Below are 22730 nucleotides of genomic sequence, written 5' to 3' on the forward strand. Positions count from 1 at the left end.
ACTTATGTACAAAAAGAAAAGAAGCGTATATTTTGTTATACATATACACCCCACATATATATACTGCAGACACGCGCGCGCACACACACACACACACACACACACACACACACACACACACACACACACACACACACACACACACACACACACACACACACACGCACCCCTGGGGTTTAACCCATTTAAAAAGTATGAAAGCAGCAGCTATTGGTCAATCTGAGGATCTGGCGCGTCCGACCGATGAGTTGAATCCTTCAGCTGTAGTGAAGAGTATGCCCGAAAGCCTGGAATTCTACTGGAAATGCTTTTGTCCTGCAGAAGTTTTGTTCCGCACCGTTACGCTGCAGCTCCGACACCAGCAAATTTCACATCTTTTGTTGGCAAACGTGGATGCTCCTCCTCCGGTTTAACTTACACGGTCGCTTCCTGTTTTGAAACCATGGTTACAGAAGGGACAGCAGCCATGGAAACCTCTTCCATTTATGTTCACAGATAAGTCCACTGACAACCAGTCAACTTGGCAAAAAAAAAAAAAAGGTATTAATCATAAGATGATTAAAAATCTGAAGAGTTTGTAGATCTGTGTCATACACTGTGGCAGCAATAACAAGAGTCCTGAGATTTGTGGAGGGGGAAAAAAGCAACCCTTGGGCCAAACAAGAAGCGTTAGGAAGGACTTGACCTGGGCATGGAGAGAATCCGCCCGTTTTTCTTGCCACCGTTCATGTGAGTGTAAGGTATGTGCTCTTCATAGTTGCCCTTGAGGGCCATGGAGGGTCCATTGTCCCGCCCCAGGACTTTGTCCCTCTGCGAGTAGGAGGAGGGATCGAGGGGAATGCTCTCCATGTTCTCAAAGTCCATCTCATACTCCTCCGTTTCCAGAGGTTTGTTCTCTTCACTGTAGAAGAACGAGACCTCGTGGAAGCTGGGGTGCAAGTCCTCCTTCAGCATCTCGATGATCTCGATGAAGGTGGGGCGCATTTTCGGGTTGTACTGCCAGCACATCTGCATCAGGCTGTGCCTACAACAGGAGAAACGAGAGTCAGGGGTAGGAAGAAAGAGTTTCACGTAGGCAGGGCTGGCGCAGACCAAGACCGTATCCGTGTCAGACCACCCACCCCGCACGCGGCTCCTCTGGCACCCCAACCGAGTTGTTTGTTCTCTTTCCAGTCTCTGTATTTGCCTGTAGATCCTGACACTCCTTTTTCTCTATTTCTGTCTAGATCAAAAATTCCTTCCAATTCCTTCAATTGTTCTTAACTCGGCTTCCGAAGGAAACAGGGCTGCAGTTCACACACTCTGTGTACGCGCGCACCCACTTACAGCCAGGTCACAATTTTTTAATTAATTCGATTTTAATTTTAACTCAGCCTGAAAGATAACGAAGCTCCTAAAACTTCAAGGAAAATAGGAGGCTGTGCTGAGGACAGAGGTCCTGTAAACATCCCACCCAAAAGAAAGGCTGCGGCAAGAGGTCGTATGTTATCAGACACCATGGAGAAAGAACTTACAAGTACAAATAAAGTTTCAAACTGGAGTTTGTAACCGGCCACGGGAGACAAACGTCCAGGACAGCGGGCTTTTTTTTTTTCATAAGGATACTCACAAAACATGTTTATTTTTTGACTCCGGAAGTGCTGTTTCGGCCAGAAGCGGGCTGGGGTAAGAGGTTGCCAGGTTGCCCCTCACCGCCGTGTGCTGCTTCAGCAGTGGTGCCGTACACCCTTCTGTCAACACGCCCTCACTCAGGTTAAACAGTTAGTAATGGGATTTTTTTAATTACTCTGAGAGGAGCAGCTCAGGGAGCACCTGGGTGTGCAGCCGTGCTGGCAGACCGGGGGACGCAGCAACCTCCAGACAGTAACGTCACGAGCAGCTGCAGAGAATAACCCTTCACCCGGCGCAGGAGAACGTCAGGCTGCAGGCTGCAGTCCCTGCGAGGTGTTTTTCACTGTCTTCACACAGTGCCCTTTTCTCCCTAACCTCGCGGGCAGCCCAGCCCTGGGCTCTAACTGGGGCGATGAGTCTGCAGCCGAAACGAAAAGGCTTCGGACATGACAAACAGCTCTCGGCTCAGCACAGCATTCTCCTGCCTCTCCCTCCTCATTAGCCATAAATTGGATTTCTGAAAATCAGTGGTAAAAAGTTGCTGTAATTCTCGAGACTATTTGCGTAGTGCAGAGAGATGAATTACAGAAAACCTCAGCAGACCTTGGGTTAAAAAGCTGCTCTCCAGCCCCGGCAGCCACGTGGATGCAGATGGTGGCCAGGCTTTGCCACGTGACATAAGCCAACTGCCATCCACTGGTCGGGAGTGGAGGAAAAACATTTTGTTTGGGCAACTGATACAGTGCTTATTTGTATCTTAAGCTTTTCCCACCCTTTGTCCTTCCTTTTCTTGAATCTGTACCCATGATGCAGGGTCCAGGTTGGTTTCATTTCCCTGCCAGGCTGGCCTGGGTCTTAATTCCTGCGTCACCGAGGATGCGTTGGTTGAATTTCTGTGAGAGGTGACTCACCAAAGCCTGTTTTGTTTCTCCCCAAGAGAGACGGGGTTAAGAGGGGCCACACGTCAGGCCACCTTTGTTGGTGACACTTTAGCTAAAGCGTGCAGCTTGGTGTCCTGTCCCCTGCTTTACTACTTACAGCCTCTCCGGGCAGTTGTCCGGCTGATCCAGGTATCCTCCATCCATTACAAACTTTAGCACCTGTTCGTTGGAGAGTCCCTGGTATGGCTGCTCTGCTAAACTGCTTATTTCCCAGAGGACAACACCAAATGACCTAAGAGAGAGAGAGAGAGAGAGAGAGAAGACTCCTGGTGAGAATAAACCAGCCTGGAGATCTACAATCGAAAGCTTTATTTTGGAGAACACATACTTTAAAAGAGCACGACTACATTTTTAAGAGGGTTGCAAAAAAAAGTTTTTGTTTTGTCTGTGCTCCGAGGAAGTCAGCAACTCGCAATTTAAACCATGTGTGTTAAAATCGTGAGCTCTTGAGCTAGAATCCACCTGGGACTGCAGAGCACAACTTACCACACATCGGAACAAGCAGTGAAAACACCATCCTTTAACGATTCAGGGGCCATCCACCGCACAGGCAGCAGTCCTTTGCCTCCTTTACGGTAATAATCCGTCTCATAGATATCTCTGGTCATGCCAAAATCTGAGAAAAGCAATTGGGATGTGTTAAATGTCTCTCCTTCCATACTACTTTTACTGTGCGACACCTGCGGATGAATGTTTCCTTCCTCTGGCGCCAGGCCATTTCCATACACCCAGAAAGCCTCTCACGGCCCAACGCCCAGTCATGTGTCACCTGGTCATTAACATCCAAAACATTTTCCTTTTGCCTGCGTTTTTGATACAGACCTGTGATAGAGACTCCAGAGTTAAAATTTTTAGTGACAGCTACTATTCTAAACGTGATTTTTATTTACCCCCTTTAAATAAAAGAGCTCTCTCTGCCCTGAAACCCCACTGCTTTGGCTTTATGTCCAAAGAGGTCTGAAAAACCACCGCGCTGGGGAGTTTTGGTTTATTTTTAAATGTCATATTTACTTATTTCTAAAAGAGTTTGGGTTAAAAACTGGTTCTTCTGGAAGATAAATGACTTTTAAAAGGCACCTGACCTAATGAGAGGATTATCAACACTCGGTTTGCTGTACCCAACACCTTCTTTGTCATAATTCTCATGAACGCCAAGAACAGCGAGATAACCCTGGGCACTTTAGGCTGGAAAGGCAATAAACTTTTTGGGTAGAGGTTTGAGAATGAAGAAGGTGAGAAAAGCTGCTCTGGCTTTAAGGGAGATGATTCTCTTACTACAGTCCAGACGATTCTTTCATAGAGAAGAAAAAAAGGAAAGTTTGCTGTGTTTCCAAAGGGAGCCGGTGAAAATCACCTGTGTTTGCCATGTTGGTCTTGGGCTTCAAGTATTTGCCTCTACAACAAATGTGACCCCCAGAATTATCTTCTGATCACACACAACATACCTCCAATTTTTACAGTGAAGTCTTCTGCCACCATACAGTTACGCGCCGCAAGATCTCTGTGAACAAATTTTTTGGCGTTCAGATAGGCCATACCATCGGCAATCTCTGCAGCCATCTGGATCATTTCTCTCAGTGTTGGTGGCGGACGACCAGGGTTATTCTACAATAAGTAAAGAAGTATTAAAACCCAAATCAAGTTAGTCTGTTGCACAACAGACTCCCTCTCTCCCGTCTTTACCTCAGCATCAGGTCTCAAAGAGCGAAGGTAACTTTTCAAATCTCCATGTGCCATTAACTCCATGACCACCAGTGTCGGTTGCCCTTTTGAGACCACCCCGAGGAGGCGAACCTGGAAAATAAGTGCGAAATTCTCTCAAAGATGTGTCTGAACGCGCTGGGCAGAGCCCAGCTATGAAAAGAGGGGGATGTAGCAAAGCCAACACCCCCCGAATAAGAGCTCAGAACAGCACCACAAAGTCCTGTCGCGACGAGACGTTGTGGAAGATGCGTTTTAGAAAATATGACATGGAAAGATCCCAACTGTTTCTGATCAACCGCCTCTGCAGAAGGGCTGCTCTCGCAAGCTGAATGCCAAGCTTTGAGAGCACCAAAGAACTATTCGTTATGGGATGGGATTTGCTCATCATCCGAGGCACCCAGTGATGCTTACCACATGATGGCAGCTGAACCCTTTCATCACAGAAGCTTCATTTAAGAACTCGATGCGCTCGCGGAGGCTGGCTGATTCGTTAACAGTTTTCACAGCTACGCGAGTCTCCGGCTCTCCCTTCACTATGTCCTTGGCGATTCCTTCGTACACCATGCCGAAGGAGCCCTGTCCCAGCTCGCGCAGGAGAGTGATCTTGTCTCGTGGCACCTCCCATTCGTCGGGGACATAGACTGTTGAGCAGAGAGAAATGTTTCTGAATTGAGCCAGTATTTTTTGAGCGAGTCGAGGATACGACTAGTATAAATTTTAAAAGAGTAGGAAAACTCCATAAAGACAATGCCAATCCCATACTGCTGCACTGCCGGAATGAGTATACAAAGAATAAGGTACTGAAGAAAGCCCTCACTGCTCTCACCGTCACTGGCGCTGATATATTCAGGGTTAGAGGAGGCGTAGAGTGGTCCAGTTGGTCCTTCCGTTTGTCTGGAAGAGAGACACAAATTCTTCAGCACATTTGCAGCCTTTGGCACATTAGAACCGAAGGCAGTTTGATTAATTCCCAAAGCATGCAGCAAATACAAACTGTCCCCATTTCCAAAGGCACAAAATATTTCCTAAACTAAATTAATGTTGCAATCATTATCTAAATTAGAAAATAAGCACAGAGTTACTTCCAACAAACAAACAAAATCTTTGGATCTAAGTCTTGCTCGTTCTGGTGGAAACAACATAAAATTGCACTCACCTCTTTTTCACAAGCACATAAGCAGCTCCAATAATTCCAGCAATTATTATGGCAAAAATAATCGGAACAATTATAACGGCAATATTAGGCTGAGCATTCACTAAGAGAGAAAGAGAAAGAGGTATTATACAGGTCCAAAACCCAAGTCTTTTCCTCAATAAAATCTCCCCCTTGAATAAACTGGAACAAATACGAAACTAGAGGCTACATCAGATGCAGAAGGCAGTGCTGGTCAGAATGAGAACTCATGAAGAAAACTCATGCATTTCTAAGTAATTTCAGTTTCTTGAAAGTAGATATATTGGTAAATATTTAATGACCCACTACAGTCCCCTGTGCACTGCTTGCTAACCCGCCATCTTCCAAAAATACTCTGGGTTTCTATCGGAAATCAAATGTTAAAAAAGTAATAATGAACTCACAATAATCAGCCACATAAAAGTAGGTAGGTTCTGTCCATGAGCCATTTCCAGCCAGCGATGTAGCTCGTATACGGACACTGTAGTTTCCAGGCTGGAGTCCACGGAGTTTACAGCCCTGCTCGTTGGCAAAATGCTTACGGGAAACGCAGTAGTGTGCTTCCTGCGGGAGGAGGGAAGAGGGCGGCTGCATTACGCTACTTCTGCAGCAACCCAGAGCTCGGTACCAGCACGCTACGACTCCTACCTCACCTCCTTCTCTGGCAAACGGACACAAATGGGGTTTTCACATGCTCGGGTCTCTTCCAATATAGTGGTTTGTCCTGGATTTGCATTTTACAGTTTAGCAGTTCAGATTACAGAGCGCATACGCCAGTTGCTGTAGGAGACCTCAGCCCTGAAACCTGACCTGGGCTGGCAAACCCTCCTGCCCACACGGCACCGGCACGCTGCGCCGCCAGCGGGGCTGCCCACGACCTCTCCGGCTGCTCGACACTTGCTTAATTTCTCTAGCAACTTCAATTTAGATGTATGTTTTCTATCCTTCTGGGAAATAAAGTGCCTAAAAAGGACTCCACGCAGAAAGTTGGCAAATTAGATACGTTGATTTGGCAAAGAGGCACCACTGAGACACATTTTTATTTCTTGATGTCGCCACAGACAGACTTCCAGAGGATACAAATTCACTAGTAAATTTTTATGTCATCCTGGTTCATGCACAAGGAAACCAGACAAGACAGAACACCACAAGCACGAGGACTACTAAAGACTAAACAGCGCTGGACTCCCAGGCAGAGCTACTTCTCTCCACATGTGCTGTGTTAGGGGACAAACAGAAATTCTCACCTCTGTCTCCCCAAGACGTCCATAGTTCACTTCATACAGCACAATAAGACCATTTGGCTCCTTTGGTTCCTGCCACTTCAAATGCACGGTATTTTTCTCAACCAGTTCATGGGTAACTGGACCGACGATGTCATCAGCCTTAGCTAGAACCAAGGTCATGATTAATAATAGTTCTATTTCATGTCTGGCAAAATTCAAAACTGCCAATACTTGGGGAAACCTCAGAGCCCCTTCCAGTCTCTAAAGGGGCTCCAGGAGAGCTGGGGAGGGATTCTGGATCAGGGAGGGGAGCGACAGGACACGGGGTGATGGTTTTAAACTGGAAGAGGGCAGATTTAGGCGCGGAATTAGGAAGAAATTTTTCACTGGGCAGTGGCTGAGCCCCTGGGGCAGGTTGCCCCGAGAAGCTGTGGCTGCCCCATCCCTGGAGGTGGTCAAGGCCAGGTTGGACGGGGCTTGGAGCAACCTGGGCTGGTGGGAGGTGGCCCTGTCCGGGGCAGGGGGATGGCCCTGGATGTTCCTTAAGGTCCCTTCCAACCCAAACTGTTCTGTGATTCTATGATAATACTTCATCCATCATCCTGTCCTATCAGGACATAAAGAGAGCACCAGTCCTCCACGATGTTTCTATGATGTTTCTGCATTGCAGCTGGCTCCCATAGGAAAAGCAGGATTTTGGAAACAGCCACCAACCCAAAGCAAAGCTCAGGAAGATAATTACCTTCTGGCATGGTCCTGGCACTGACATAAGCTGCGACACTGCATCGGGATTCCTGAGCGTCATGGTTACAAGCGTGGAGCTCAATGCGATACCCGGTGAAATGCCGCAGGCCTGAGATAACCAACGACTCCTTAGACTTAACTTTTTCAAAAGGCTTCTGTTCCTCTGCATTCTCAGATGCTGCCGCAGAATTGTTTGGAGAGGATGCGATGGTGGGTATCACCACAGTGGCATTTGCCACAGAGCCAAGGTCTCTTCGTTTTCTTGATGGCCTATTAAATAATACAGGTTACAATTTTATTTGTTATATTCAATGTAAACACGTCCATCTGAAAAGGAAGAGTTAAACTGGGAGGGCTCAGAGTGCCACTGAGAACTCAAATTCAACCCTCATCATTTGCAATGCAACAGAGAAATTCAGGACTTTTTTTTTTTAAAAAAAAACCCAAGCAATCCGTCTCACCCCCTGTAACGCACATAGCTTTTTAAAATTACGTATCCCTGAGACTCTTTCTCGCAACTTCATACAGGGGAAAAAAACCCCAAACACAACAAACCAACAAGTCTAAAGTATTTGCTTGAGAGCTGAAGTTCTTTCGGATCCTCCCAGCTGAATACAACTCTACCCCATTGCCTCACGGATGCCTTGTGCAGCGTTGCAATGCTTTGGAGTTCATCTCCACACGTTCTAACTTCGAGCAAATGAGGTCATATCACAGCCCCCAACTCCGGTGACCTTACATGTGCCACATATTCCAAGTGTCATAAACTTGCATCTATAAAGCATAAGACCAGTTTCCCAGCTCACTGGAATACATCCGCCACTCTGAGCCCTACGGCGGAATCTAAATAAATAGATAATTTTAACCTTTTCCTGAGAGACCAAATCTGGTACGCTCGTTTCAACAGATGCATTTGAAACTCACAGGTTCAGATTCCGTATTAGCTGTGCGCTTTTGTTAACCAAATACTGCCTCTCAAATTATTGCACTTCAGTCTGAAAATCGTTTTTTTGCAGTTGTAAAAACAGAAGCGGCAGCGCGATCCCGTCAACTGCCCTGTCTGCAAGCGAGTGCTACCAGCCAACCGCAACGTTAGATTCTGTCAGCAAATAAACAGGATCAACTCAACAGAATTAAAACTATTCACAAATTTAATTTTCTTGGGGGGAAAAAAGAAAAAGGACAAGTACCAAAGCAAAACGCTTTACGTCCTGCCACACATTCGCCACGAGGAATTCCAGGTTGGGAACTAACCAACGTGGTGAATCAGTAATAGTATTTAGTTACACAAAAGGAATTAATGCCATTTGAAAACCAGACCATGTATTTTAAGAGGATGATGATCTTTTTTTTGCGTGTGCATGTGTGCGCAGCTATTAAAGGGTACAAAGAGTGACCTGACCTGAACCCACACTCGAGGCATCTCCTGTCTCTAAAAATGTAACAAGCTGTTGAAGCAAATCTCTGCTCCCGAAGTGAACTTTCCACTGCCAACCTCTGACTACTGGGCAAATCATTGGCCAGCCACAGCTCCGGCGGGGTCAGGGCTCTGCCTGCAGCCCCCAGCCCCGTTCCCCGGCGGTTTTTCTCCTCAACCGGTGAATGCAACCAGCCAGAAAGCAGATTTTTAAAGTTTCCTCAAACCAAGCCTCGTATTGCACACAACAACGTAAGTGTATTCATCCACCTGATGAAAAAATGGAATGCCAAACGGCAGGCTCAGCAGAGCACATTCCAGTTTTTAGTTTTTCTCTAATTACTAATTAACTCATTTTGGAGCGGTTGTTATCTCAGCTCGTGCATTGTTCTGAACAGTGTCTCCTGACAATGGGGCAGAGTTCGGAGACCCGGGTCTGGGTCACGCCACCTCCCTCCCTTGGAAGGAACCTTGATGGTCAACCAGAACCTTGCCTGGACTTAGAAGCAAAGTTCCATGCCACTGTTTACAAAGTGTGGATTCGGCTGTTCCTCATGTTTAAGAGAATTTTGTTTTTCACAAGTAAAACAGTAATTTGACCACTGATGCAACACAGACTAAAATGCAAGAACACCTTCTTCCTTCTCAAGTAACAGAAAGCAAGAAAAACTTTGGAAGCTGTAAAGCCCAACCTTCGCGTATTTATTATCCTGGATTTGCAGCAATTTTCTTGCCAAATTCTCTGTGTTTTCAAACATCTGATGTCTTCCCATAGCTGTTCAAGTGCAATTTTCATTATGGCCATTTCAGTAGCTCCAATGACCTTCCCTGTGAACACTACATTCAGGCTCCCTCTGCTCCTACTGCCGGAGACTATCAGCGGGTGATGGCTCTGGGTTCAGGGACGGATGGAACTGACAACTTATCAGATGCAATGGCCCACGCTGGGGGATTTTAAAAATGCGTTAGCTAGCGTAAGCCAAGTTTATCTACACACCTGAAGCTCGCAGAGGAACAGCTGGCCTGTCTGCCCCCTTGTGCTGGCAAAAGCATTTATGTATTTGTCTGTACAATTAAATAGATTGGACTGGGAAACCCAGGGAAAAAACCAAGTTACTTTTAACGTGAGCAGATCTCGTTCGCTCTGTAACCCACTAATATTTGTAATGGCACAAGTGTGTGTGACAGAGAGAGAGGACAGAGACAGAGAGAAGAGTGAGACTGCTGCTTCTGCAGTAGTGATGGTGAGAGTATACATGAAATTACATCCTGAATAGCAGCCATTTAGTTCCCCTCTGCCTCTCAGGACTTTTACTACTTTTGAAATCTTTCCACGCTTTCCACAGAGTCACGGAGTGGTTGAGGTTGGAAGGCACCTCTGGAGATTGTCTAATCCACCCCCTGCTCGAAGCAGGGGCAGCCAGAGCTCAGGACCACGGCCGGTCAGGTTTTGAATGTCTCCAAGGATGGAGACTCCACAACCTCCCCGGGCAACCTGTTCCAGCGTGCAATCACCTATTTGCTCCAATCTGTGCAAAACTCGTTCCAATATAAGAGCAAATAACACAGGAAAGAAGAAACAAAGCATCAGCTTCTGACAGCCACTTTGTTCAGCTACAAAGGGAGGGTACAAAGCATGTGGTGTAAAGATACCCGCGAGCTCAGACTGGGAAGGTGGGTATGGCAAGAAGGATTTAGAATCTTTTAGTTTGCCTTGCCAGTGCCAGAGCAAATTAACCCACGAGACTTGTGATGGTATCTCCTAAAGTAATCAACTATGCAGATGGGGAAAGAACAAAGAACAGCTGCTGTGATTTCCAGGGGGGTTCTCAGCAAGTCAGGTGAGATCGGACCTGCACTAAGGCAGAGCACGGCAGATCTGCGGCACGGCCTCGTACAGACTGGGTACTGCTCAGGGGCCGGAGAGCTGGGAACAGGACAGGAGGAGAAAAATGGAAAACAAGGAGATGTAGGGGGAATAACTTCTCAACTGCTCTGTCTCCTGCACCCCTGCCGTCTCATGTTGCCTCATATTCTCAGCTGTGAGGTTCCTCCCCGTGACTGGCAGAAGGGTTCTTATCTTGAGAGAGGTCAATAAACTATCAGGAGCTACACAAAAGCACCTGAAGCAAAACACACTTCATGTTCAGTTGCCAGGCTCTGGACAGGCGGCCCTATGAGCAGGCAATAGGCACAGTATTCACAGGAGAGTTAGTTCTAATTTACGTTGCCACAGCCTGGAGCCTGTCAGAAAAGACACGCAGGATGCATGGCAGCAGGGAAGTATCTTTACTTCTGAATTATAACAGCAGAAGGGGCTTGTATTAAAAGGATTAGTTTGCCCAGGGGAAGGGGAGATTTCTTCCTTAGCAGGCTGACAAGGTGGCACATCCTGGTGATCGGTTTCTTCCTAAAATACATACCCCAGAAACTGGCCTGAGAAGCATCCTGGGCTGGCTGCACCATAAAATTTTTTTTTTAAAAAAAAAAAAAGGAAGAAGAGAAGAGAAGAGAAGAGAAGAGAAGAGAAGAGAAGAGAAGAGAAGAGAAGAGAAGAGAAGAGAAGAGAAGAGAAGAGAAGAGAAGAGAAGAGAAGAGAAGAGAGAAAAAGAGAAGAGAAGAGAAGAGAAGAGAAGAGAAGAGAAGAGAAGAGAAGAGAAGAGAAGAGAAGAGAAGAGAAGAGAAGAGAAGAGAAGAGAAGAGAAGAGAAGAGAAGAGAAGAGAAGAGAAGAGAAGAGAAGAGAAGAGAAGAGAAGAGAAGAGAAGAGAAGAGAAGAGAAGAGAAGAGAAGAGAAGAGAAGAGAAAAAGAAATCAGATTGTCAGAATTGTCTGCCTGCATCACAGGGAGTTTGGCTTTTGTACATGGCTTGGTTCTCCTTTGCTTTTGAATGTGTTGTGTCCTGGCATCATTTTGCACACTGAAACTTGTCCTTCTGATCAGCACTAACAGCAAAGAAGTAGCAAAAGAAGTGACTCTGCACGAGCTTCCAGGTGACAACTGCAGGCATCAAACCAGGCTCGCCGAGAAGAGACACTGTCTACTGACGCACTCAATAGTAAAAATGTTCAGTGCAGTTAACGCAGCTTTTGTCAAGCAGCTGAAAATAAATGTTTATTAGCTAAGAGGGGTGAGCAGAGAATAAATTTAGAGCACAGAACGCATGACAGTGAAGAGGGTAAATCATTACAGACTCTAACCTGACTCCCAGAGCTTCCTCTGTAAGTTGCATATGAAGTGTGAAGACATTCAACACCACTTAATGTGACACTGTGTGTGCCATTCAAAACAGGACATTCACCACCCACAGCAGTTGCATTCCTCATGGTACTGGAGGTATTTCCCAGACTAAGTGCAAGGAAGACCACAAATACCACGCTGAAGGACAAGGCTGTGGCATGGTAAACTTCCCTTTTTCTTTTCCTTTCTTTTCAACTGGATGAAACGCTAGACCACAAAACTTGAGGGCAGAAAAAAATAGCTATTTTTGGCACCATGCAAGTTACTGAGCTGCAGGCGTTTAGCTATTTGTTAAGGATTCTCACTTTATTCTCAAGCTGAGGAGAATTCAGAGACAGGAAATAAGAGCAGAATCTTCCAAATAACATCAGTCGGAGGTGCTCAGCTCTCACCAGTCTCCAACACACATACTCAGCTGGACTGGAGAGCCTCATGGAAGCCCAGAGAGACTGGCAGTATGGCCATGGCCAGCCCAACATTTTTGTTTAATAATCAATTACATTTCCCTACCCCTGACCATCTGAGCAATGTTGTTTGATGTCTGTACCTGGGGACAAACACCTCATTGTGAAGATAGTTCTCAAACGTCTTGCGGAAAGCAGACTCTTCCAGCTCCTTTTGTATTTGAGAGTCTGTTTTAGGACAGGAACAACATTCTCCACTGACATCCTCATTTTCACTTTGATTATACTTCTGAGGGTCTTCGGATTCAAACGGAGGAGACCACGTCCTTGAGGGCAGTTTTAATCCTGCAGACAAAACAATTTCAGTATCATTCATGCTTGACATGGCAGAAGCAAAGCTTTGATCCTACAAAGATGCAAAACTAGCGCACACAAGATTCATAGCACCTTTGGGCATCCTGAGCTTTCACACCCAGGGTCGGGCAGCTTTCCCTCTCTCATGACAGGCCTTTGATTCAAAACTGTGCTATTTTTGCAATGGAGCTCAGACACTGCTGTAGTCAGAGAGTTCTACCCCAGTTCATCTCAGTTCAGGTAACACAGGACAGCAGGTAAGATTCTGGGAGTCCTCAGTGAAACTCTGTCCTGAAAGAATTCCAAAACAGCCACAGGATGCCTTCAAAAATTAACTTGGCCACTGATCTCCAGAAGCACTGAAATGTTTTCCCTTACTATCTCCACAGCTGTTATTAAACCTGTTACTCAGTTTAAAAGGAGCAAATGCAGAAGATAGATCCCTAAGGAAAAAATATCCGATTACTTTGTAAAAAAAAGTTTTTGGAGAGCTTTTGCACATAACTTGGCAATAGCACCTAATGTATAATGTAAATGAACAGTGGGAAAACACAGCTGCATCTCAGCCTGATTCGTGAACAACAAACAGCAAAACGAGACATTCGGAGCACCTCCAAAGCGTGTCAAAAAATCTCCAGACAATTCTGAGAGAGCTTGGAAGAAAGGCATAGAGGGAGAAAGAGACACTCACCTTTTAAGCAGTAATCGAGTTCGTAAAGCTCACTGTCTTCTGCCTGCTGCTGCCAGAACACCAGGTAGTGCGTGATGTTTCCATTGGGCTCCGAGGGTGGCTTCCACTTCAGAATGATCTGGGATGAAGAGTTGGAAACAGATATCGGATCTAACGGGACCGACGGAACTGCGTGGGTGGGAAAAGAGACAGGGGTCACTTCCACTGCTCTGCGAGAGCTTGACAGAACAAGGGACAAACACAGGCAAGTTTCCATTTCCATGGGAATAAACAGTGTTCTCCATAATAGGTCCACTGCCGCCCAACAGTCCCGTGGCAGGAGACACCAGCATGCATGTGCCTCTTACGCGGGGCCACACCAGTCTGAGGGAAGAAGTGCACGCTGGCAACATCTCCCATGCAGGGAAGCATACATCCCTCCATTCGTTTAGGAAGACCTTTCTACCGAAGTAGAGCAACAATGGCAGTGGAAAGTCTCATGGATATGGGACTACCACAACTACCAGGCAGAAGACTATTTAGGTCTATTTTTCTTTTTCACTTGCAAGGCAACGTTAATTTAATGACACTGACCAGTAGCGTTGGTCTGGACGTAGATGATTTCACTCTTTGCACCGTATGTTCTTCGTTCATCTGAGAAGGTGACCAGAGTTTTAACAAAGACGGCATACTGTGTCCATGGCTTCAAGCCCCTCAGAAGCCAGCCTGGCTGGGCCTGCGCTTTCGGCTCGTTCGACCGTGGGGGTGGGTCAACATCCACAACTGTCCAGCTGTTGGACCCACAAGCATCTTGGCCATCAAACTCCGTCACATTTTGGTACGGACTTTAGAAAAAAAAAAGAAAAGCCTCAAATTAACAAAATCCTAATTCGAGCTTTAAAAAGCAACATTTCTACAGACATCACTGAAAGTTATAATCCTTTACCCTTTGCAGAAAGTGTAACTCTCTCACTGTATGTATTCTGAAAAAGAAGCATAAGGAGCTTTGCAAGCCAGTCTCTGAGCAGCATCAGGTACCATTCCACAGGTGATCCCAACTACTAAATCCAGACTAATTATTTTCAGCTTTATGAAAATCAGCGCGGTAACCTTGATTCTTAAAGAATGTTTCCCACCTCAGAGGGAATAAATACCTCAACATTCCACGGAGATAGTGGGGAGATGATAAAGGCCACGGTTAGAGTACGTATGTGTAGAGTAGTGGGAACAACTAATGTTTGGATTGCTCTTAAACAAGGAATTTTGATTGTCCACAACTCGGGTAAATCAGGGATCTTAATGAACACTTTTACAGAAGAGTAACATTGGAAACTGAAGTGTAGGAGCCAGACAATCACAGAGACTAAACAGCTATGCCCACAGCAGGTTTAATATCTACTCTTCAATGCCAACTGCGGTTTGTGGAAGCCCAGCATGGCTATTATTTTGTAAGCTAATGGTGGATCACTTACGCTTCTTTGTAAAAAAGCATAAATCCCAGGAGATCACGGAAATCAGGAGGCCAGTACGGCTCCCACTTCAACAGGATCTTGTCATGAGATGTTCTAATGGAAGAAAATTTCAGCAATTCATTTTCACCTGTAACAAAAGAGACGCCACAATAATCTTGTTAATGCTAAAAACTAAAGGTTTCTATTTTTACTTATCTTAGGAGTTTATTTCCTTCACAGATAAATATGAGAATGTTGGCATTGAGAAGAGCTGCTCATTAAAACCTATCTCACTTCGACGCTACTCCTGCCTTAAGCCAGGGGTTGGAATAGATGACCTCCTAAGGTTCCTGCCAGCTTAAATTTTTCACTGATTTTATGAAAATGAGCCTGTAGAAGAGATGAACTAAATTCTATTAAGTGGGAAATCTAGAGGCAACATATTTTAAAATTCTTTATGACCTATATAGCTGAACCCCACAGTATGGTTTGCACAGCTTTTGTAGCCTTTGCCTTCGCACTGCGCGGGCTCCCAGCCTTGCCCAGAGTAGCACGGTCCCTTTGCAAACAGGAGGGACAGACAACAAACCATTGCAGGAGGGTGGAGTTTTGAGGCTCAAGGGACACGTTACGATATGGTATGTCCAAGCAGCCCAAGAAGGACAAACTGTAGCTCTGATTGGATTTGCCATTCCTGCAGTAGCTGCACAAGGGAGGAAGAACATTCATTTCACTGGCACAACATCCAGAACAAACAAGGGGTTTTGTTTTTTTTTTTCTTTTTTTCCTTTTTTTTTTTTGGTAAACAGGATGCTGCCCATGTGAAAACTAGACTTGAAATGTAAAAACAAACAAAAAGCCAAACACACTGACTGGCAACCTGTGGTTTGAGGTGGGGGGTGGCACAGTGAACAGCTCAGCAGAGCGGAGTTAAAGATGGCAAAGAGAAATGCAACTGTCTCCTCCAGCTGCCTTTAAACAAACCAACCCGCCAGCCCGGGAGCTGCCCGCAACCACACGACAGAGCTGGGTTCGAACCCCAAATCCAGTCCCATCCCCAAATGTGAGAAGAGCTCATTAGTGTCTCCTGGGAGGAGATGACCTTTACAGGCAGCTAATTCCTTGTACCTCCTTCACTCTGCCCGGACTAGAGCTGTGATATCCCCAAGAGGACCGCTCTACGTATGTTTTTTCACTGGTACTGCCAGTTTTTAGGTAGGCAGTCATTATGTTCCCTTCTCCCCACGGCGCTGGCATGGCTGCATGTGTTGGCATGTGGCAAACCAGATCAGGAAACTGATTCAGCTGCAAGATCTTCACTTTTTAAGTCTGTTCACAAACAACTACATCAGCGTAGCAAGGGCAGAATTGGGGAAGGGGCGGTTTAAGCAGTGCTGTCACCAAACGCAGAGAAACAGTGCAGCCACAGGATGATCTAACCTGCACTGCAAGCTGTGAGAAGAGCAAGGAACTGAAAGGACTGAAATCATAGTTTTATAACGCTGAGACTACTGGTGGCGATACCTGCTTAAGAGCCTAACGTGTCAACCCGTGTGTGCTCCTGTTCCTGCCTGCGTGTAAAACTGTGCGGGGCTAGACAATAAATCAGGGCAGAGAGGTGACACAACCCAAGAACAACAAAGCAGAAACGGCTTCCTATTTTTTACCTCACGTTACTTCAACAGTCTGGTTCACCATGCGGCCCTGTAAGAGTTTTACTGGCACAAACAGGGAAAGGGGATTGTGTGTGGCATAGAATGGGAACAAACAGCAGGGTTGGGGGTGCAGAAGGGATGCGCTTATAGCACTATTGCTGCCAAAACAAGCGCCCGCAAAACTACATCCTCAGTAGCACAGTTTCAGTTAGAGCACAGAGCAACGCTGTGTGTTTGCTCCTCAGTCATGCTGACACAGGCATTGTCTTATCATTGTTTTTGAAGAAAGCTGTTAGCTTAAAAACCTCTGAGAAGCATAACAAAAATTGTTGGAAAAATTTCTCTGACTGTTGTCATAGCAACTCGCTCACATGGCTCCAGAGATGGGTGGAAATCCTGTTTCTCTACTGTGTTTATTCTGTGTGCGTACTGTCACCTCATGACATGGGAAAAGAAGATTATGACTATTAATCAGGTAATCAGCAGTAACATGAAGTCCCAGTCTGGACTGGGGTTACGTTGTGCTAAACTCTTCAAAAAGACACAACAATACACTCAAGCCTGAAAAACTCGCAGCTGAGCACACACGGAGCAAACTTCTGAAGACCAAAGCTGGCAAGGCAGGCTCCCGGCCAGATGGAGAACCCATAAGCACTTTTACTCATGGCATATTGACAGCGTCGCTGCAGCGCACAAGCAAGTGGCAAGTCACATGCCTGGTGCTTTACCAAAAGGACAAGGACAGTCCCTGGAAAAACATCACAGGCTAGGCTGAGAGGAATAAGAGCGTGAGGTTAGCAAGGCGGAGGAAAAGGAAAATGATGCAAGTCTCGCTGCATTCTGAGACTTTCTTACATGAGGCTTGATCACCGTTCGTCTTCAGGGCTATATCGTTCCTTTCCTGACGCCCCTTAGTCCCAGAGATCTCCTCCATCTTGTGGATTTCCGACAAACACAGTTTGGGATTATAATGGAAGAAGAGTTTGCCTCGAGCAATAGTGAGGTTGTGTTTACTCCAGTCCCAGAGTTGGCGAAGATTCTGGTTATCCAAGGCATAAAATGAATAATTCCTGAAAGTAGAGAATGAAAATGTGGATTAGGGGACAATCCACGGAAAACTCTTTTTTTTTTTTCTCTCCTGCACTAATCCAGACACCAAAGAAAAACGAATGCAAACGATCTTCCCTGGGAGGCCACAAGCCATAGGCAGCGGAACATTTACAAATAACTTAGGAATTGTTTACCAATACGAATCACCCTGATAGCACTGGCACTCCTTATACTTCAAAGCATTAAAATAAATATCTTTTGAAAGAACTCACCCAGCTTCTAGTGTTTCTCCTCTAATCAGATGTAGTTTACGAAAAAAAGAAAGAGAAACCAAGGCATAAGACCGGCGAATTTTTAGGTAACCTGAGATTTCTTCTATCAAGCCAAGATTCGCTTCTAGCTCAGCTGCTATGTTATCTATGGAGAGGAAAACATCGGGTTTAGTTTTCTGATATCACAGAGAAAAACACCGATATTGGAGCCCAAACATATTAAATAGAACCGCTTTACATTAATTCCTGAGACCTTACAAAAATCAGTTAGCAAAAACCCCCAAAAGAACATCACAAGAGCCTTTGCTTTGCGGTTATTTTTCTGAACCACTCTAAGATTCAGAGTGGTCAAAGCAAAGGAGAAGTGCCCCAGCTCCTGCATGGTGTGGTATTCACTGATCTGACATCAGTGCTCCCTACCCCCTTACTCATGCAGAACTTACTTCCTCCACGGATATTTATAACTAAGCTTCCATTAACAACTGTGCAGCCACGGAGCTCCTGTGCCGATGTCACCGAGTCGATCGTCTTCTCTTTCCCGTAGTCGCAAACCTTTGGGCAGGGCCCGGCGCAGGGTGTGCAGTGCAAGCTGAAAAACAAGAGAGTTGGGAATGTAGATGTGATGCTTTTGCAGAATGTCACCTGGGGCGTCCCCAGCAGCTCTCAAAAGCAGAGTCATCAGCTCAAAGCGACAGCGTGCTGACAACACGGCAGGGGATTCGCCTGCACTGCGCAGCACGTGGCTCTTAGGAACTCCAAATAACTGCTGATAATTCTGTAAATTGTCATTTCCACATTTCCAACACTAATCACTCTGCCCCTTCCGACATAACAGAAACCAGAATGAAGTGATTTTGACTGTTTTGAATACCCCCTCCACCAGGATGCTGCGCAGTGCTGCACATACCAGGGGTTTCAAGACAGAGAAACCCAGGCCCAGTCTCCATCCCAAAATCGTTAACCAAACACGTAATTGATGAGCAGAGAGCTGGCCGTTCATCTGGGAACCCTCTGATTAAGGGCTGTACATAAAGTTGCTCTAAAAAAAGGCAAGCAAGCATGTGCTTTGTGCTCTGGGGAAATAATTCTTAAAGGCAGCAAGATGATTGCTCACCCTGGTCATAACACCACAAGAATGTGTTCCCAACTAGTCCAGAGAAATAAACGCTCTAGGAAAAGCACGGAGAAGCGCTGTGAGCTCCTACTGACAGCAGCCTGGAACAGGCATAGGAGAGAGGCGATGGCTGCTGTTACACAAGCAGCATACCTACTCTGGAGGCTGCTAGTTCATTCTTTTGAAGAGCAAAACAGGAAATGGAATAAAAAGTCCTGTTAGAGTAAATTCCCTGAAATTATTACGGCAGGAGCAAATACACGCGAGCACAAAGCTACCAATATTCATAGGAAATCTGACTCATCACAATATATAATGTTATTGTGGGACAAACAACAAAGTTTTCAGTGATAAACAGCTCAGCAACATAAATTATTTAACTCCTTTGTCGAAAAACCCTGGGAATAGACAGAATGGCCGTTCCCTGCTTTGATTCATGCTAAGCTTGTTTGTTACATTGTCCCTTTCTGTCTGGCACAGCTTGAACCTGCTCAATGAAAGTAATTACAGGGACGAGGGACAGATATTCTGAGAATGAGCCACTCAAAATACGCTACGCTCTCTTCATTAGATATGACTTTTCCTTGTTCTGCTTAATAGCAAGGCTTTCTAGGCTGAGGTCTGCTTCCGAGGGGAAGGGAAGCAGGGCTACTAAAGCCTCTCCAGTGCCCGTCTCCCTCATCCCACTCGACTACAGAAAGACTCTTCCAACTTGAGGATGCTCCTCTTCCTTGTCCTCCCCCTCATCCTCTCCCTCGATCTCCCGTTCCCACCTTTTTCAAACTTGAGACGAAACGAGGGAAGCCAAGGGAAGAATAAACTACCGGCACATGGCAGGTAGACCTGTCTACTTTTAATGGTTTGAATTAGCGAGGTATCAGTTTGCAAATCATATTAAAGTAGATCAGGTAATTGTCACAGACACTCCAACACCGGAAACTTTTCTTGGTCTTGACACAGAACACAAAGCCGCTGCCCAAGCGAGAGAAAAGCACGGTACAAAAACTACAGCATGGTTTCTCTACCTGCAGACACCTGTACTTACTTGCTGGAATTCATGATGTACCCTGACGGGCATTCGTGAACGCATTCGTTGTTGTGGATAACGTGACAGCCCGACTCCCTGGCATTTTTGCATTTGTTGTGCAGTTCCTGGCAGAAGCTGAAGGTCACACAACGCCACCCCTCAAAGCGATAGTAACCGGGTGGGCAGGTGTCCACGCATTTGCCTTCAAGGTAGAAGTTGCGGCAAGCCACACATTTTTCAGGGTTGTTCGGCTCCGTGCAGTCCCCAAGACATTCGCTGTGACAGCACTGACCGTCGGAGGTGCAGCCCTGGGACTTGCAGGCGGCTGGACAAACTGGGAAGAGAAAAAACAAAAGGCAACTCAGTATCACAGGACAACCCGATGATGTGTGACTGTGAAAGGCTCACGAGCAATGACACTTCATCCTGCTTGAACTTTCTTTGAAAAGAGGCATCCATGAAGTGCAGGTGTTTGCTTCATCTCCACTTTTTAGTGTAAATTCCAAATTTTAATAACATTTTGGAAAAGTGTTACCATTCACCCTGACAATTCATCAATGCTCATCTTCAAAAGGAGAAAACTGAGTTTTTTCTCCTCTCTTGGTCCAGTACTACAAGACTCCCAGGAGAGTTTTGGTGACTCCAACATGATTTCCAAAGCCCAGGAGTGATGAGACTCTACAGCGAGAGCTTCCCAGCCTGGGATAGCCAGTTTCAGCCAGAAGATTCTCATTTCTTAGTTTAAGAAACTAAGTGTCCCACAGTAATGCTGCAAATAACACACATCCAACAATACTTTTACATAACCCTTCAGCTTTATCAGGATTTGCCTCCTATCTGTCTACCAACCTGGCACCGGCGTCCCAGGAGGGGTCCTGCCGCCCTGGCACCCGACACAAGCTCTTCGGTGACTCTCCCGGCAAGTCCAAAAAGAAGGGCACCCACAAGTGTCACTGCTTGAGGTTTTTATGGTTTACTTTTTAATTACCCATTACTTAGGGCCTCACAATACTTTTAATGAGCGGTTTGGGCTTTGAAATAGAAACCAAGCAGCGTAGCTGAGAGCAAACACCATGACTAACGCAAGCGAGGAGCTGGAGGGGAGGCTGAGCACACCCAGGGGAGCTCTCGAGGGAAGGACAGTCCTGCCCCTCTGCCGCTCAGCACCTTCCCGCTCAGTCTTAGCGATTCAAACGAGGATGAACCAATTAAAAAAAAAAAAAAAAAAGGGTAGATGTGGGACTTGAGGACATGGATGGTTTAGAAGTGGTTTTGTCAGGATAGGTTAATGGTTGGGCTTGATGATCTTAAAGGTCCCTTCCAACCTCAGCAAGTCTATGATTCGATGAACCAATTAAATCCAACTGCTTAATCCAGAACACGCCACAGAACTTCACGTCAGAAAAGATATAATAAAGCCAAAATCACCACTACAGGAGCAAGGACCAAAGCCAAGTTCGGCTTTGACGCAGCCATTTAAACAGCAGGAAGAAGAGCTTTAGATGAGAGACGTGGGACGTGGGCCTGGATTTATTCGCACGGTGACACGCGGCCTTTGGGCTACGGCTGTGAACTGCCATGACACAGATCAAGACATCACCTTCTTCTCAGCAAACGGGAGGGTTTTGTCTGAGAGCACACCCGAACAGCTTCCAATGTCCTGCCCAAGCGCCCTCGGTGAAAGAAGACGGAGAAAAGTCCTCCTGTGACCTGCGCTGGCCAGACCAAGTAACTTCACACTGAATTAACACCATCTGCCTCAAAATTTCCCAAGCTTTGTGTCCGATATTCAGTGTTGAAGCAGAAGGGGCTTCATTTGGGGCGGTTCCAGACACACCAATGTTCAGGGCCTAAAATGTTATTTTTAATTTCTGGCTAACGTGCGTGAGCAGACCAACAGTGGGACGTGGTCGAGTTTTGTTCAGCTAAACGAGCCGCGCGTAGGATCCACAGTACAGTGTTTGATGATCTAATCCCCAGCTGTGGTTAGGAAGAAAATCCCCCTCCGCCGCGCTCTGCCCCACGTTGAAGGATTGCAGAACTAAGTGTGTTAAAGTGGTTAATGCCATTCTTGGAATAAGTAGCAGTAGCTGCAGTGGGTGGGATAGTAAAGATGAGCAACCTCTGGTTTGTTCCAGTCTGATAAATCCTTTAAGAAATATGAAATGGATGAGGTTGAAATTCTATCACAAGGTCAATTTAATCTCAAATATCTGACCATGTCAGTCATTCCCTGCAGGTATTTTCTCTGTGCAGCCCCCAAGAGTCACCCATCAGCAAGAAACACAGGAGTGTATTTCAAATTCATTTGCTTTTACGCCGACCAATTTTTTGCCCTTTCCTAGCAATAGGTCTGACTATTTTGTGCACCTGTCACAAATAGTAACTGATCGAAATGCAATAGCCAAAGAGAAGCAACTCGCAGCTGATACCTTCTATTAGACTGATGATACCTTCTGTTAGACTAATTATAAAACGAGAAGCTTGTTTTAAAAGCGTGGTTATACATTCTTTACCAGGCCACAGATGGAGCACAGTCTGGCAACAGATGTCATGGCTGCAGTTTATTAGAAATTTTGGCAACAGAAAAACACAAGACAGAAAATTCCGTAATTTAGTGCAAAACATTATCAAGCTTACTAACTGCAGTCTAAAATATCGAGGTTTATGGGGGGGG

The 22730-nt window shown here is 45.9% G+C and overlaps 1 protein-coding gene across 1 annotated transcript in view; it reads right to left on the reverse strand.

Moving 5' to 3' along the window:
- Positions 1–290: 290 nt before the first annotated feature.
- The window catches only part of INSR (insulin receptor), a 43981-nt gene continuing 21541 nt past the window's right edge, over positions 291–22730 (reverse strand). The window contains 19 exon segments of the mRNA XM_009895161.1: positions 291–1024; positions 2650–2784; positions 3039–3168; positions 3998–4157; positions 4236–4346; positions 4668–4897; positions 5083–5150; positions 5413–5512; positions 5835–5994; positions 6678–6820; positions 7399–7670; positions 12604–12805; positions 13506–13673; positions 14079–14329; positions 14957–15083; positions 17446–17660; positions 17913–18057; positions 18356–18501; positions 20060–20387. Coding sequence (XP_009893463.1) covers positions 670–1024; positions 2650–2784; positions 3039–3168; positions 3998–4157; positions 4236–4346; positions 4668–4897; positions 5083–5150; positions 5413–5512; positions 5835–5994; positions 6678–6820; positions 7399–7670; positions 12604–12805; positions 13506–13673; positions 14079–14329; positions 14957–15083; positions 17446–17660; positions 17913–18057; positions 18356–18501; positions 20060–20387 — 3446 coding nt within the window. The 3' untranslated portion in view covers positions 291–669.

This window comes from Charadrius vociferus, unplaced genomic scaffold, assembly GCF_000708025.1.
Source record: "Charadrius vociferus isolate BGI_N301 unplaced genomic scaffold, ASM70802v2 scaffold291, whole genome shotgun sequence".
Classification (NCBI taxonomy): Eukaryota; Metazoa; Chordata; class Aves; order Charadriiformes; family Charadriidae; genus Charadrius; species Charadrius vociferus.